The sequence below is a fragment of the Sceloporus occidentalis genome, unplaced genomic scaffold (genome assembly GCF_023333645.1).
Source record: "Sceloporus occidentalis isolate IW3139 unplaced genomic scaffold, rSceOcc1.0.p SCAF_7, whole genome shotgun sequence".
In the NCBI taxonomy this organism is placed as follows: domain Eukaryota; kingdom Metazoa; phylum Chordata; class Lepidosauria; order Squamata; family Phrynosomatidae; genus Sceloporus; species Sceloporus occidentalis.
Window position 1 is genome coordinate 54,842,271 of NW_028316987.1, and position 13,755 is coordinate 54,856,025.

Below are 13,755 nucleotides of genomic sequence, written 5' to 3' on the forward strand. Positions count from 1 at the left end.
CAGGAGAAGGAGACTTCAGCTCTTTGTTCTCTATATTGAAGAGATATAAAAGACTTCACCAAAGAAGTTGTCCCAACTCCTGTAACTGAGCTTTCTTTGAAAGCATGGAATTAGTTGAATCTATTATTGTCAGCATCCAAGAAAATATCCAATGGGAATATTACTCCAGACTTAGACACTTCCAAGGAAAAGAAGAAGCAAAAACACAGCTCATTTGCAGAGGAAAAATCTGATTAAATTGCAATACATGATGGATTCCCCTCTCCCAAATCTATTGTTTGCAAGCTCCCCCCCCCCCCCCATAGAGATGTCATTCTACATAACATCTGTGGACATCTCCCTTTTGGGGGGGGGGGGATCTTGGAAACAAAAGATTTGGATCAGAAACTGGAGTTATCACTAGAGTTATCTTGGAGACCAAGTAGTAAAAGAGATTTTCAGCAAAGATAAAACTGTTCATCAACTTGATAACAAAGATGTATTCTCAGTCTCTGGGTTCTCAGTCAAAATGCATACAAATGGACAGGAAGCAGCACATTCTATTGTATTTCGAATTAACAGGCTTCCTTTTGGAATGGAAAAGCATAGATGATTACAGGAAACAAAACAGGACAAACTATGTGTCATTTGAAGATATAGCCATGTTAGTCTGCAGAATCAGTACGTAGAGAGATCGTGTAGCACCTTTGAGACTAACTAAAAGAAAAATTGGCAGTATTAGCTTTTGTAGATTTCAGTCTACTATGCAACTGATAATGCATCTGAGGAAGTAGACTGAAGTCTGAAAGCTCATGCTACCAATTTCTTTCTTTCAATTAGTCTCAAAAGTGCTACAAGATATCTCTGCATATGTGTCATTTAGATTGGGGGACAGAGTACTGTGGATAAAAGACACCCCTAAAGAGTGTTACATTGCATTCCTGGATGAGCCCTCCATTACTAACCTTGCTTAAGAAGGCCACTGGAAGATATGCAGTTGAGATTGGGGACACCAACCTTGATTCTAGGAAATCTTATTTTCACTCATTCATTTTGTACACAGTTGAGAAGAATTAGGATCACCATGCTAGTTTTAGTATGGTATAGTTCAAGGCATCTCAAATTTTCTGTTGGGGGATCAGAATTTTTTTTGTGCCAGTTAGTTTGGCTACAGTTATTTCTGTCCTTCCTGGAGACTCTTCAGGGACTTGGAAATGATGACTCAGGGACCTGCACCTGTCCCTGAACCACCACTTTGAGTAGCACTGGTATCTATATTCTCAACTCAAAAATATCAGATGGCAAAAGGAAGGCAATCTTCTTATCAGTTCAAGCTATACTGCGTAATGGCATGGAAGCATGGAATATATATTTGACCATATTAATCCGGCATAGAAAAACTCTATAATTCTGATGAAGACTACTTGAGTGTCGAAACGGCCACAGACAACTCCGGAGGTAGCCGTCAAAAGGACTTTAAAAGGACTGTTGCTACCAGTACAAACTATATGTTACATCCTCATGCTACAGCATACATTTATTTCATGGACCTGGTTCATTATTGACTTTCACAATGAACAGAGTGTTATTCATGTGTGTACTGTTGAGTGTTTGTGACCATTGAGTTTCGATATTGTGAATATAGACATATATGTTTTATGAATGAGATACATCCTTGTTTCTGTTTTTCCAAACATTTGTATATATCATTTGTTGTTTCCCTCTCTTTTTGGCAAAAGGAGAGGACCAATCAGTTTTTGGCCCATAAAGTATGTGTATATATCAGGCTTTTTTAAAAAAACAAAACAAAAACAAACTAACTACCTTTCTATGGCATCCAATAGCCAACCCTCTTGGGGCAGTTCAGAATCATAAAGTGCAAGAATATAATATTAAAGCATAATACTTTAAAATTGCCATGGTATAAAAACAACAGTAACACATTGGAGGAATGAGAAGACAAAAAGGGTCTCATCAAGTGGCCAAAGACGATAATATCAACTCTCCATATCCATGGATTCTATATCCACAATTCAACCATCCATGGCTTGAAAATATTACAAAAAGAAAAACATGATTTTGCAAATTTATATAAAGGACACAATTTTACTACATCATTGCATATAATGGGATTTGAACAATCACAGATGTTGGTATCCAAGCCAGGTCCTGGAACCAAATCCCAACAGGTAGTAAGGGTTCTGGAGTGGGAATTCCAGAACTAGGGGCCCATTCATACTATGCAATTATAGCACTATTAATTGGCATGGCTACATCTTGTGGAATCTTGTGAGTTGTAGTTTCATTAGGCACTGTAGCTCTTTGGCTAAGAATTCTAAATGCCCCTTCCTTATCTTGCAAATTCCAGGATTCCATTAGAAGTTATCATGGGAGTTAAAGTGGAATCATAGTGATAGAGTTGTGTCTGAAAGGGTCCCAGGATTCCACTAATGATAAAAGCCACTTTTCAGTAGTCACTTACCTTGTTTCATTAGGAGGGAGCTTCCAGCAAAGAGCCTCAGAAGATGATTTTAGTGTCCTGTATACATAGGAGATAACACTCATTTGGGTAGATGTTCCTTCTAGGCTACTTTTCAGGTGTGGTTATGCATCCATAATTTTGGAAGAACCATGGTTCTGCTTCACAATTAGATCTTGAGTGCCAGAAATATGAATGTTTGTAGTAAGTATCCTCCCATAATAATTGCTAGCAATACAACTTTGGATCCATGAATTCATATGTAAATCTTCCAGTCTCATTCATCCTAATGAAGAACCATGCAATGCTCCCATCCTCTCCCCCCATTTTATTCTGTAAACCAGGAGTGCGCAAAGTGCGGCCTGTGGGTTGCATGGAGTCTCCTAGGGCTATTTTTGTGTTCCCCGGGCCTTGCAGGAATAATAATAATAAAAAGTTGGTTCCAAAGTGACTTCCACTAGGTATGGAAGGCATTATCACCCCCTGGACCAAGGGTAAAAATGCAAAAAACAAAACAAAAACCCAACCAAAAACCTCCCCCCCCCCCTTTTTGTTCAAAATGCCCTCTAGGGTCTCAAAAAGGCCCAAAAACTGGACAAGGAAGCGCATTATCCCTCAGAAGGTGTTGTAGGACAAAAAGGTGATACAGTGGACCCTTGTTATACACTGGGGTTTGGTTCCAAGATCCCCCGTGGATAACAATATCCGTGTGTGCTCAAGTCCCATTAAATATAATGACATAGCAAAATGGTGTCCCTTATAAAAACAAGGAAAATCAAGGTTTGATATTTGAAATTTATACTTTTTTTGGAACATTTTCAAACCATGTATGCTTGAATCCGTGTATAAAAAATCAGTGTATAAGAAGGGCCGACTGTACTTTTTTTTGCCAGAATGGGTGTACTGGGGGATCTTCTGTTGGATTAATATAGCCTGCTAGCAAGATCTCCTGTGGGGCTAATATGGCCCTCTAGACTTCTACAGTTGGTCTACTGCTGTAGTCCTTCCAAGAAGACATGTGGGTTCCGATCAAAGAAAACACACTTTTAAAAGTTGTACTTAATTCTACGTCTTACTGAAATAATATGTTCTCACACAGATTCCTTCCAGGGCATGGCAGATGGACTGTTTGTCTTTGAAGATCTTTCTATGGATGACAGCAAAAATACACAAGGCTATGATGCTATTGTTGTAGAGCAGTGGACAGTCCTGGAAGTAAGTACATTTTTTTGTTTGTTTCTACTACTCTGAATCATGAGCCAAAGATAAATCCATTGTTTTTATTTTGTTTGTTGCACACTTTCTGCTAAGTGAAACACATTAAAAATAGCTAAACTGAAGTACATTTTTTTGGAACTAAGATGAAATGTGTCTTCTTGTTGTAGAATTAGCTTAATTTAAATTTGATTAGTTTTCTCATTTAAAAAAAATTCTAATGTTGTTTCACACTGATGAACTAGGTAGTATTGGGTGTTTGGGGCAGCTTCATGCATTTTACAAGTAATTTATGATGGGTACCATCATCTTCCTATTTCTCACAACAGTTTTCAAAATATAATAATGGAATGGAGCATTAAAACACAAATACCCTTTTGATAGAGATGCCATCCTTTGTAAGATACACCTGTAACTCTTCACTTGGAAACTGTCTCTTTATAGGGGGAAAAAGAATACATAAAACAGTGCTCTGAATCTTTTTTATGAGACTCTTCATTGTGCCAGTGGTGAAATCTCCTTTGTATTTTGCAAAAGCTTTTAAAATTGTTGAAACTGAATGTATTTAATTACAACAAATGTCAGAAATGTATTTTGCAGGTCATTTGGCTTTTGCAGTTTTGCAAATTAGTGCTTAAGTACATGGTTAACATCAATCATGCTCATGTAGCTCTTTCTTAAAATATTGTAGTATATCTGCTTATCACTGTTCAGTTCCAGAACTATTAAAGCGATCCTAGCAAAGTGAGTTGCAACACACAATACCCATTTATTTAAGTAGGTTTTATAATTATTATAATAATTATTAGTAGAGCTGAAAAGCTCTTCTTGCCACTCCCTGAGAATAAGCATTGACCACTGGATACTTGAAATTTAAAGTTGGGTGGGTGGGTGATGCAGTCATCTCTAATATAGGGTGAGCATCTATCCCTTGGCATAGCTCACCCAGCAGGAGAAATGAATTTGGTTTCAATTTAGCCCAGGTTTGAAAGTGAAACTGACAGGGATCTGGTTTCATCCAGGATGAGTGTTGAGATGTCACTGGTCACTCGGTCACCTTATCTAAGGATAGACAGTTGGAGCCTGACCAGGTTGGTCAGGTTGGTGGTATCTGTTTAGGTTGGTGGTATCCATTGCTGTTGTCGTTAACTGCCCTTGAGCTGACCTCGATTCATGCAACTCTGTGGATGAGACATCACCACAACCCCTGTCTTCCACTGCTCTGCTTAAGTCTCCCTTGGTTTAGCCATATGGCATGCAGCCTCTTCCTCTCTTTCTACTACACTCAAGCTTTTCCTAGCATTACTGCTTTCTCATGATGTGGCCAAAGTATGACAGCCTCAGTTTGATCATCCTGGCTTCTTGGAGTATTTCAGGCTTGATCTGTTCAAGGATCCATTTGTTTGTCTTTCTGGCTGTCCACAGTATCATAGCCCTTCTCCAGAAACACATCTCAAATAAGTTGATATTCTTTTTATCTGGTTTTTTTTTAATGTCCATCTCTCATATCCATACATAGTGATGGGGGATACCATGACTTAGATTATTTTAACTTTAGTGCTCAATTGTATATCTTTGCTCTTTAAAATCTTTTCTAGTTCTTTCATTGTTGCCCTTCCTATTCTTACTGCTTTACCACACTAGAGGGCAAACAGGATTTAAACAAGAGTTAAACTAGAGAAAACCAGGAAATGCCTGAGGTTTATCACACGACATTTCCTGGTTTTCTCTAGTTTAACTCTCATTTAAATCCCGTTTGCCCCCTAGTGTGATAAAGCAGTTAGTCTCCTTATCTCTTGACTGCAGTCTCCATTCTGATAAATATTTGATCCAAGGTACAAGAAGTCTTTAACTATTTCAATTTCCTCATTGTCTAGGTTGAATTTATGCAGGTCCTCCCTGATCATTACAGTATTTTTATTTCTTCTATGTTCAGCAACAAGCATGCCTTCGAACTTTTTTTCCTTGACCCCTAAGTAGTTGTTCCAAGTCCCTGATGTTTTCTGCTAGTAATATAGTGTCAGCCACATATCTTAGATTGTTGATGTTCCTTGTTGATTGTTGATATTGGTGGGATCTAATGAGTGCTTGTCCTTTAAAAACACTTTTATTTAAACAATGACAAAGATAAAAAATCAAATAACATGTTTCAAATATTAGTTTTCATATATAGGGGACAGAGCATAATCTTGGACCATTCATATTACGAAGACCCTTTTTCTATCAAAGCAATATCCCGAATATATTTTATCCAATATTCTGTTGATAAAGGGCTCTGATTTTTTCCACTTCAAAGCCATTTCAAGCCTTGTAGCTAAACACAAGAGGCTAATTAGCTCTTTATGTTTCAGTGATCTATTTTGATTATCAAATAAAGGCATTTTAGGGTCAGCATTAACTATTTGATTTGTATTTTGCTTATCATTTGGAAAACTTTACTCTATTATCCTGTTACCTGGGGGCATTCCCACCATATATGTAAATAGGTGCCTTTTGCACCATGATTTCACCAGCATTTACCATTAAAAGCACCACCCAGGTATTGTACTTTGATTAGAGTTAAGTACAAATGGTTGATTAATTTGTTCTTTAATATTAATAGAGATTGTCTTACTTGATAGATTTTTCCATAAAAAAGACCAGATGTTATTGTCTATATTGCTTTTGAAGCCATTTATCAAATCTGTGTGACCCCTATAGCCTTAGGGAGTTTGGTTTCTAATGGGGCAGAACAGATCTTGGATGTTAGGCCTTTAGGATTATCCTTAGCATCTCCAGGGAGCCCTGGTGGTGCAGTGGTTAAATGCTGGTACTATAGCCACTCACAGCCACAAGATTGTGAGTTAGATCAAAGTCAGGGGCTCCAGGGTTGACTCAGCCTGGTATCCTTCCGAGTTCACTAAATGAGTTCCCAGCATGTTGGGGGCAGTTGGCTTACACGTTATAAACTGCTTAGAACAGACAGTGGTCCCCAAACTGTGCTCTTTAAGGGATTTAGGACTTCAGCTCCCAAAATCTCTGGCCAACATAGCTGAGGCTTCTGGGAGCTGATGTTCAAAATCTCTTAAAGGACACAGTTTGGGGACCCACTAGCTTAGATACTGCTGAATTCAGTATGAAGCAGTATAGAAATGTAGCTGCTACTGCTATTGTAGGTGTTTCAAGCTAACTTAAGGTTTTATTGCTTTTCATTTTTATAGTGTGATGGGAAAGAAAGTGAATGATTTGGTGTATTTGAATCCAGAGGTTTCTTGTATTTCCTAGTTGTTCTTCTAACTGGCTACCCATTTGTTTGTTTGTTTGTTTGTTTTGTGCTTTTTACTTTGAAAAGAAAAAAACACCAGTGAATCTGTAGAGATCTTTAGTTTCCATTCTTTGTAAGTAGATTATCATTACAGTTAAAAAAAAAAGTGGGCAACAAAGCAGTGGGGTCAGTGGGGATGGGATTTTGAACAGCTTATCCTTCCATTTATGTCAGATTGAAAATGTATTAAAGAGATAAAGATTCTTGATTTCTTTAAGATGTTTATGTAAAAAGTCCCAGAATGCTATTCCCCTTATCCAATCTTCCTTGATGTTATTTACTTCTAAAGGAAGCTATGTACTTGTAGTTGGTTTATCTGTTATTCTAATTAGATGTCAACTTTGATAGGAATCATAATATAGTGATGAGTGAAGTATCCCTAGTCCCCCTGTTTCTTTTATCCCATATATAAATGATTTGGATATTCTTGATCTTTTCCCTTGGTTAATACAGTTCTGTAGAAATATGTTAGCCAAGAGAGACATAGTTTTTTCCGTGTCTGTTTTATTTCCTCAATGAGGGAAATTGGCTGCAATTTTTTTCTGTGGAGACTTTGAGATATTGATTGTTAGATATGCAAGTTTTTAAATATTTGGATGGTGTTGAAAACAAATTTGAGATGTGCATTTGTTGTTATTGTGACAAAGATTTTGTTTTGTTAATTTTTAAACCAGAGGATTTTTGAAATAAATAACATTAATTAATTTTAACACAAACAATCTCATTTACATTCAAAATAATATTCATTCAGAAAATAAAAAGACATAAAGAGGAAAAGAAAGGAAGGAAAAAGAGAGATAATTAATACACAATACAACTCTGACACACACACATACACAGCCAATTCTGAATTTAATTAAGAGAAAAACACAAAAGAAAAAAATTAATTCTACCATTACAGATCCAACTAAGTAATATTACTGCAATTACTAAAAACCACAGTCACATATTATTAATAAATCACCAACTGAGCAGGGAGGTTTCTCCATCCCTATTCAGCATGGTCCATCCAAGGTCCCTCAATAATACAGTGCACCCTTCTTTTACGCGGGGGATCCGTTCTGGACCCCCCCCCCCCGCATAAAAGAAATAGCGCATAAGCTCGAGCCTCACTACAAGCAATGGGGCTTGTGGCGGGGTGGTGCAGGGTGGTGGCAGTGCGTGCGCGCCACAGGTGTACACGCCATTGTTTCTTCCGGTGCATGGCACAGCTTCTTCCAGCGCTACTTTCAGCATATGCTGAAAACAGCGTATAATGCGCCCACGTATGATGCGGGCGCACTGTATTATAAATCTTTATTTGGAGAAGCTTCAGTCTAGCCGACCTTAATAAATCTTTCATATTTTTCAGCTTTGCAATAGAGAATGTTGTAATTTCTAAGGTGCATGTCTACCAGACAGCTCCCCAATCCACTTCTGAGCTGGGGGGGTGGGGGTGGGAGAATTATCCAGGAGACTTCCTTTCTTCCCTTTTGGAATCCTTCCATATCTTTATACATGTAAAGATAATAATAAATCTTGCAAGCTAGGAACAGCACAGAATCATGCCACTAATGATCAGCCATTTTGGTCAGAGACCAAAATAAATCAAAGATCTTGATTAGTGCTTCTTCAACAGGCATCTTCAGTATCTTCCTTCACTGTCACAGGAACCATATCATTTATTTACTGTTACCACTGAAGATCCCACTTCCGTTCTGGATGTTGTTATAGTTACCAAAGAAAGGTGAGATAACCCCACTAAAGTAACCTTAGGTTGCACAAATTGAAATATTGCCAAAGGGCCTTGTAGTACAGTACCTTAAAGGCTGCATCCACACTGCAGAAATAATCCATCTTGACACCACTTTTAACTGCCATGGCTCAATGCTAGGGAATGCTGGGAATTATAGTTTATTCCGACACCAGAGCTCTCTGACAGGGAAGGCTAAATGTCTCACAGAACTACAATTCCCAGAATTCTGTAGCATTGAGCCATGGCTGTTAAAGTGGTATCACACAGGATTATTTCTGCACTGTGGATGCAGCCTGAGATAAATTTGTAGAACAAGCTTTTATAGAGTTAGTCTCCTTCATCAGATGCTACTTCATAGAATCATAGAATCATCAGAAGTGAATTGAGACTATGAAAGCTAATGTTGCAAAATTCTTTGTCTCATTTGTAACATATCTGTGGTAGTATAAGAAATAATCATGAGTGTGTTCATAACTGGTTCTCTAACTGTGGAGTCAGAATTATTGCAAGTTGCTATATCTGAAAAATGTACCAAAAGCCAGCTACAATGGACTGCTGAAGACTCCACTAAACCCAGGTGTACCAAAATCTAATAAGTTCTTCAACGTGTGGAAAAATTCTGCTTGTTTAACCAGTGCTGATGCCATGAAGATTGTGAAGTAACATTTCTTAGCCGCCAATACCACTATAGGTTTATTTCTAAGTTGAGTTCAGGCCATCTGAAAACTCAGATTTGTGATGACTTTCCCTTTGCTGTTGAAGCCACTGTCTCCAACATCTCATAACTAGGAATGATGGTGTCAACCACCCATCTTCTTTTCTGGTTCCATAGACTGAACCAGAAACACCAGTCCTGTTAGCAGAAAAATACACAGGAAACTTCAGCAGAGCAATTTGATCCATTAATCTTAGAGGTAGGATCATCCAAAAGGGTTTCCTCACTCCTAAAAAATTAAAATGCTCCTATAAACCATATTAATACTATATGATTGATTTGCTTCTATACTACTTCTCCTCTGTTAGGGATATAGGCCTGGTACAGACCGCCTGAAAACGGTAGTTTGCAGGCACCCATTTTAACTCCGGAGGGATGCTGCAGCTGCTAGACCGTCCGACATCCCTCCAGAGTTAAAAGAACCTGGCTTTTCTGGGTTCTTTTACTGGCATCCAGGTTATGTCACTAGTGTGCCAATGACGTACTCACGACGTAACGGACGCGGTGCGTCCATTATGTCCATTATGTGAAAGTGGTGGCGACCATGTGGACAGGATTTATAATTTCATTTAACTGCACTTTTGCATTTGAGTAGGAACTGGTGTTGTCATATGAACAATAACAACGAAAATCCTAACCATTATTAGTTTTTAAGAACTGTATGGTTTCATACAAAGCCAGTGTGACATAGTTGTTTGAGAGTGGACTATGACTCTGGAGACCAGAGTCTGAATCCCTTCTCAGCCATAGAAACCACTGGGTAACCTTGGATAAGTCATACACTTTCAGCCTCAGCAAACCCCATGATAGGATGGGTTGCCAAATGTCAGAAACTACTTTAAGGCCCATAACAACAAACAACAATAATGATTTCTTAAGTGTAGGCAAGGGGGGCATGCTCAGCACTCTGACGCACTTAGTGGATGTGTAAAGTGTCACTGTGCAGAAGATGTGAACCTTCCAGTTATCACAGATTGTGGCCCTTGTGAAGTGATAGAGAAGGGAAGCAAGAACATGTGCATTATTTAACTATTTAAAATTAGTCAAAACAAACAGTGATAGTATTTTGTGCCTTTGAATGAGGGCTTTTAATGATGGTATGTCTTCTGCTGTCCTGTTAGTTCAGCCCTACAGCTGTTGAGGCTCATTAGCTGCAAAAGATTTTGTGCCATCTAGCACTGAAACTTCTTGGATGGTTTTAATGCTGCTCACAAAGGCAGGTCTCTGATTAATCTTTTTTTGCTTTTGCTTCCAGTATCTAATCTGTCATCGGACTTTTGCCCCAACTGAGAAAGATAAAGCTTTTCTAATCAGATTGGTTTTGTCTGAAACCAAGTCCTGGCTGCAGAATGTTGCTGCAACTTGATTTTTTGAATATGCTTTGAATGGTTTAGGGCAGTGATGGCAAACCTTTCACAGGCTGAGTGCCCAAACTGCAACACAAAAGCCACTTATTTATTGCAAAGTGCTGTGTCCCTCTGGCTTTCTAGTAACAAACTCTCGCAAACTCTGTGCTGGGGCAACAGCACATGTGCCCACAGAGAGGGCTCTGTGTGCCACCTCTGGCACACGTGCCATAGGTTCGCCATCACTGGTTTAGGGAGTGTGGTCATGGCTTTCCCTCTTCTTTCTTGCAGGGGATTTCAAAGTGTAATTTCGTCCTGTCTGTGCATTTTCAACATTTGACAGAGATAAGGACCTAAATATTTTGAAGGCACTAGATCTCATCTGATCTTGGATGTAACCAGAGTCAGCCCTGGATAGTACTTGGATGGGAGTCTGCCAATGAATACCAGGTGCTGTTAGCTATATTTCAGAGGAAGGAACTGGCAATACTTCCTCTTGAGTATTCCTTGCCTAAGAAAACTCTATGAAATTCATGGGGTCGCTGTAAGTCGACACTTGAAGGCACACATGCACATACACACACACAAATATACATTCTCAAATCTGTTGAGTTGGCAGATTGCCTAGTGGAAATCAAACTGCCATGTAGCTGTAGTTTTTGCTGTGAGACATTCATAAAGCAGTTCCTGATACTGACCTGGGGCAGTGAGGAGGTTTGGGAGCAGTTGCACAGATATGATAATCTGCTGCTTTTATCAGGAAGTATTTCTAAAGAGCCATCTTCAATTTGGCCTTCAGCCTTGATCTGCTAAATGCATAGTGATTTTGGATTTGATCAACACAGTTTGATATCTGTAGTCACACAAATGAGGCCTGCTCAGAGCAGCAGGGAGCCAAAGGTGATGAGCGTGAAATCTAGCCCTTTGAAAGGTCCTGTGTGCTGTTTGAAGGTGACCTACAAAGGAGGCAGGATTGGGCCTCTGGGTTCTCTTTCTGAAGAGCAGGAAGGTTGTTAATGGTGTGTGTGTGTTCATTTGTTAGGGAGGTTCTTTCTTTAAAGGTCTTTTTGTGTATGTTTGTCTGTCTAGCTTCTTCAGTCAACTAGCTGAACTTGTCTTGCTAGTTCAGAAAGCCATATGTTCAGGTTTTACAGAGAATAATGTCAGATGTATTGTTTGGCAGCAGCCCTTTAAGTTAGAAAGGCTGCACTTTGAGCAGAAGGAAAATTTCTTACACCTTTTTTACATGGTGTTTGTACCAGATAGATGTTATGAAAATAAACAGCAGTGGGCTAAAAATAACTCATTCTCTCAAACGGTTTTCATTGTAGTATTTGTTCTCTGAACTTAGAATGTATTTTCATCTCCTATAGAACATTACAAGAACTACAAAAGTGTAGAATTTGGATTTCCTAATTAAAACACTAAGAAAAGGGGAATATGGTTCGTAACATTGCTTTATGATTTGTATGTCCTAATTTACAGTAATATGCAAAATTTTGCTTTTCAGAAACATTTTTGCACATCCTCCAATTGATTCAAGGCCATACAAAATACACTTGTGTATAAGTTGAAAAATTTATGGCAAAAAAAAAAAAAATCAACCCCCAAAACATGGGTCAGTTTAAAACACAGGTCAGTGCAGTACCTCAATCCACCATGGCATTATTTCTGGGTTTTTGTAACGCCTGCTGAAAAAATGCTGCCAGTGGTGGGGCTTCTCTACAATGGCGGGGAGAACAGAGCAGGTGGATGTTTCTTCCAGGCTCTCTTGACACAAGCTAAGCTCAGAGAGTCCAAGAGGTTAGTAAATTCCTGGAGAGCCTGAAGGAAACAAGGGTCCCTTCTACTTTCTCTCTCTGGTGATTCTTTTAGGGCTTCTCTGCTGTGGTGGTGAGAGCAATACTTCTTCCAGGATATCTTGGAACAGATTATCCTGCTTCTTCTAGGATATCTTTGCACAGACTGTGTCCACAGACTCTTGGAAGCAGAGGGGGCAAGAAGCCTTTTGGGCAACTTGGTGATAGCTCTTTACTATGGGTTGGCACTGGGTTGAACAGGCAACAGGCACCCTTCGCCTCTTCGACACCACTCCCATCTCTAGTAAGCGGAGAAGCCAAGAATCTTTCTTGATGACTTGGCAAAAGCTCTCAACTATGGGTAGGGACATAGTCCATCCTGGGAGAACCTAAAAAAAGCACTGAGTCCTCTTCTGTCTCTGGTGAACTTTTGCAATGCCTGGGAAGAAAAATGGTAGTGACAGTGGTTCTTTGGCATTTCTCTGATGCAGCTAAGAAGTGCTGTTGCATTTCTCTGATGCAGCCATTTGTCCACCATGGTGGGGAAATGCCACAGAGCCGCTGTGGATCCAAGGAGCCTCCTGCTGAGCCTGAAGGTTTTACACTCAACTTACCCATGGTTCATATCAAAATGCTTAATTTTGACACCAAAACCTGCCCTCAACTTATACAAGAGTATATACAATACTTATCAAGTCTTCCTCCACCTACTTGAAAAGGAGCTCTTAAAGGTATATGTCAATGTGCACACATATAAGGAAAAGAGTCAGTTCTTCATGGGGTAAAACAATGAATCTCTGTGCTGGAAACCTGAGATTTACCTGCTTTAATTAAAAAACAAAAACAAATTACACTCAAGTAGTTTTTGCTTTTGTGCCAGATTCCCTTAAAATACTGAACTCACACTCTCCAGTTTGGTATGCATTAGGGCCATGAGGAGAGATGGAGCTTCAGTTGTCCTTCCTTCAGGTTCTATTTCCATCTGGGATCCCTAGTTTGACTCAGAATGGTACTGCTGTTTGTTAGGTTACTGAACGTGAAAATTTGTGACATCCAGGACTTGGATTTTAGAACAGCATGACATTTGAGCTTTTATTGATGTGGTTACGGAGGGAAGAGTTTAACTTACCCAGTTAGGTCTGATAGGGTTTTAAGTACTGCAGCAGTATAGATCCAATGGGTG

General features: G+C 39.1%; 1 protein-coding gene across 6 annotated transcripts in view; it reads left to right on the forward strand.

Moving 5' to 3' along the window:
• Nucleotides 1-13,755, forward strand: part of RFTN1 (raftlin, lipid raft linker 1) — a 147,055-nt gene that overhangs the window by 105,336 nt on the left and 27,964 nt on the right. For all 6 annotated transcript variants that reach the window (XR_016281931.1, XM_089532988.1, XM_089532989.1 and 3 more), the window contains one exon: nt 3,558-3,673. Coding sequence is in view for 5 of the 6 variants with exons in the window: in XM_089532988.1 (XP_089389114.1) it covers nt 3,558-3,673 (116 nt within the window). In the remaining variant the exon portion in view is untranslated. The remainder of the gene's footprint in view (nt 1-3,557; nt 3,674-13,755) is intronic.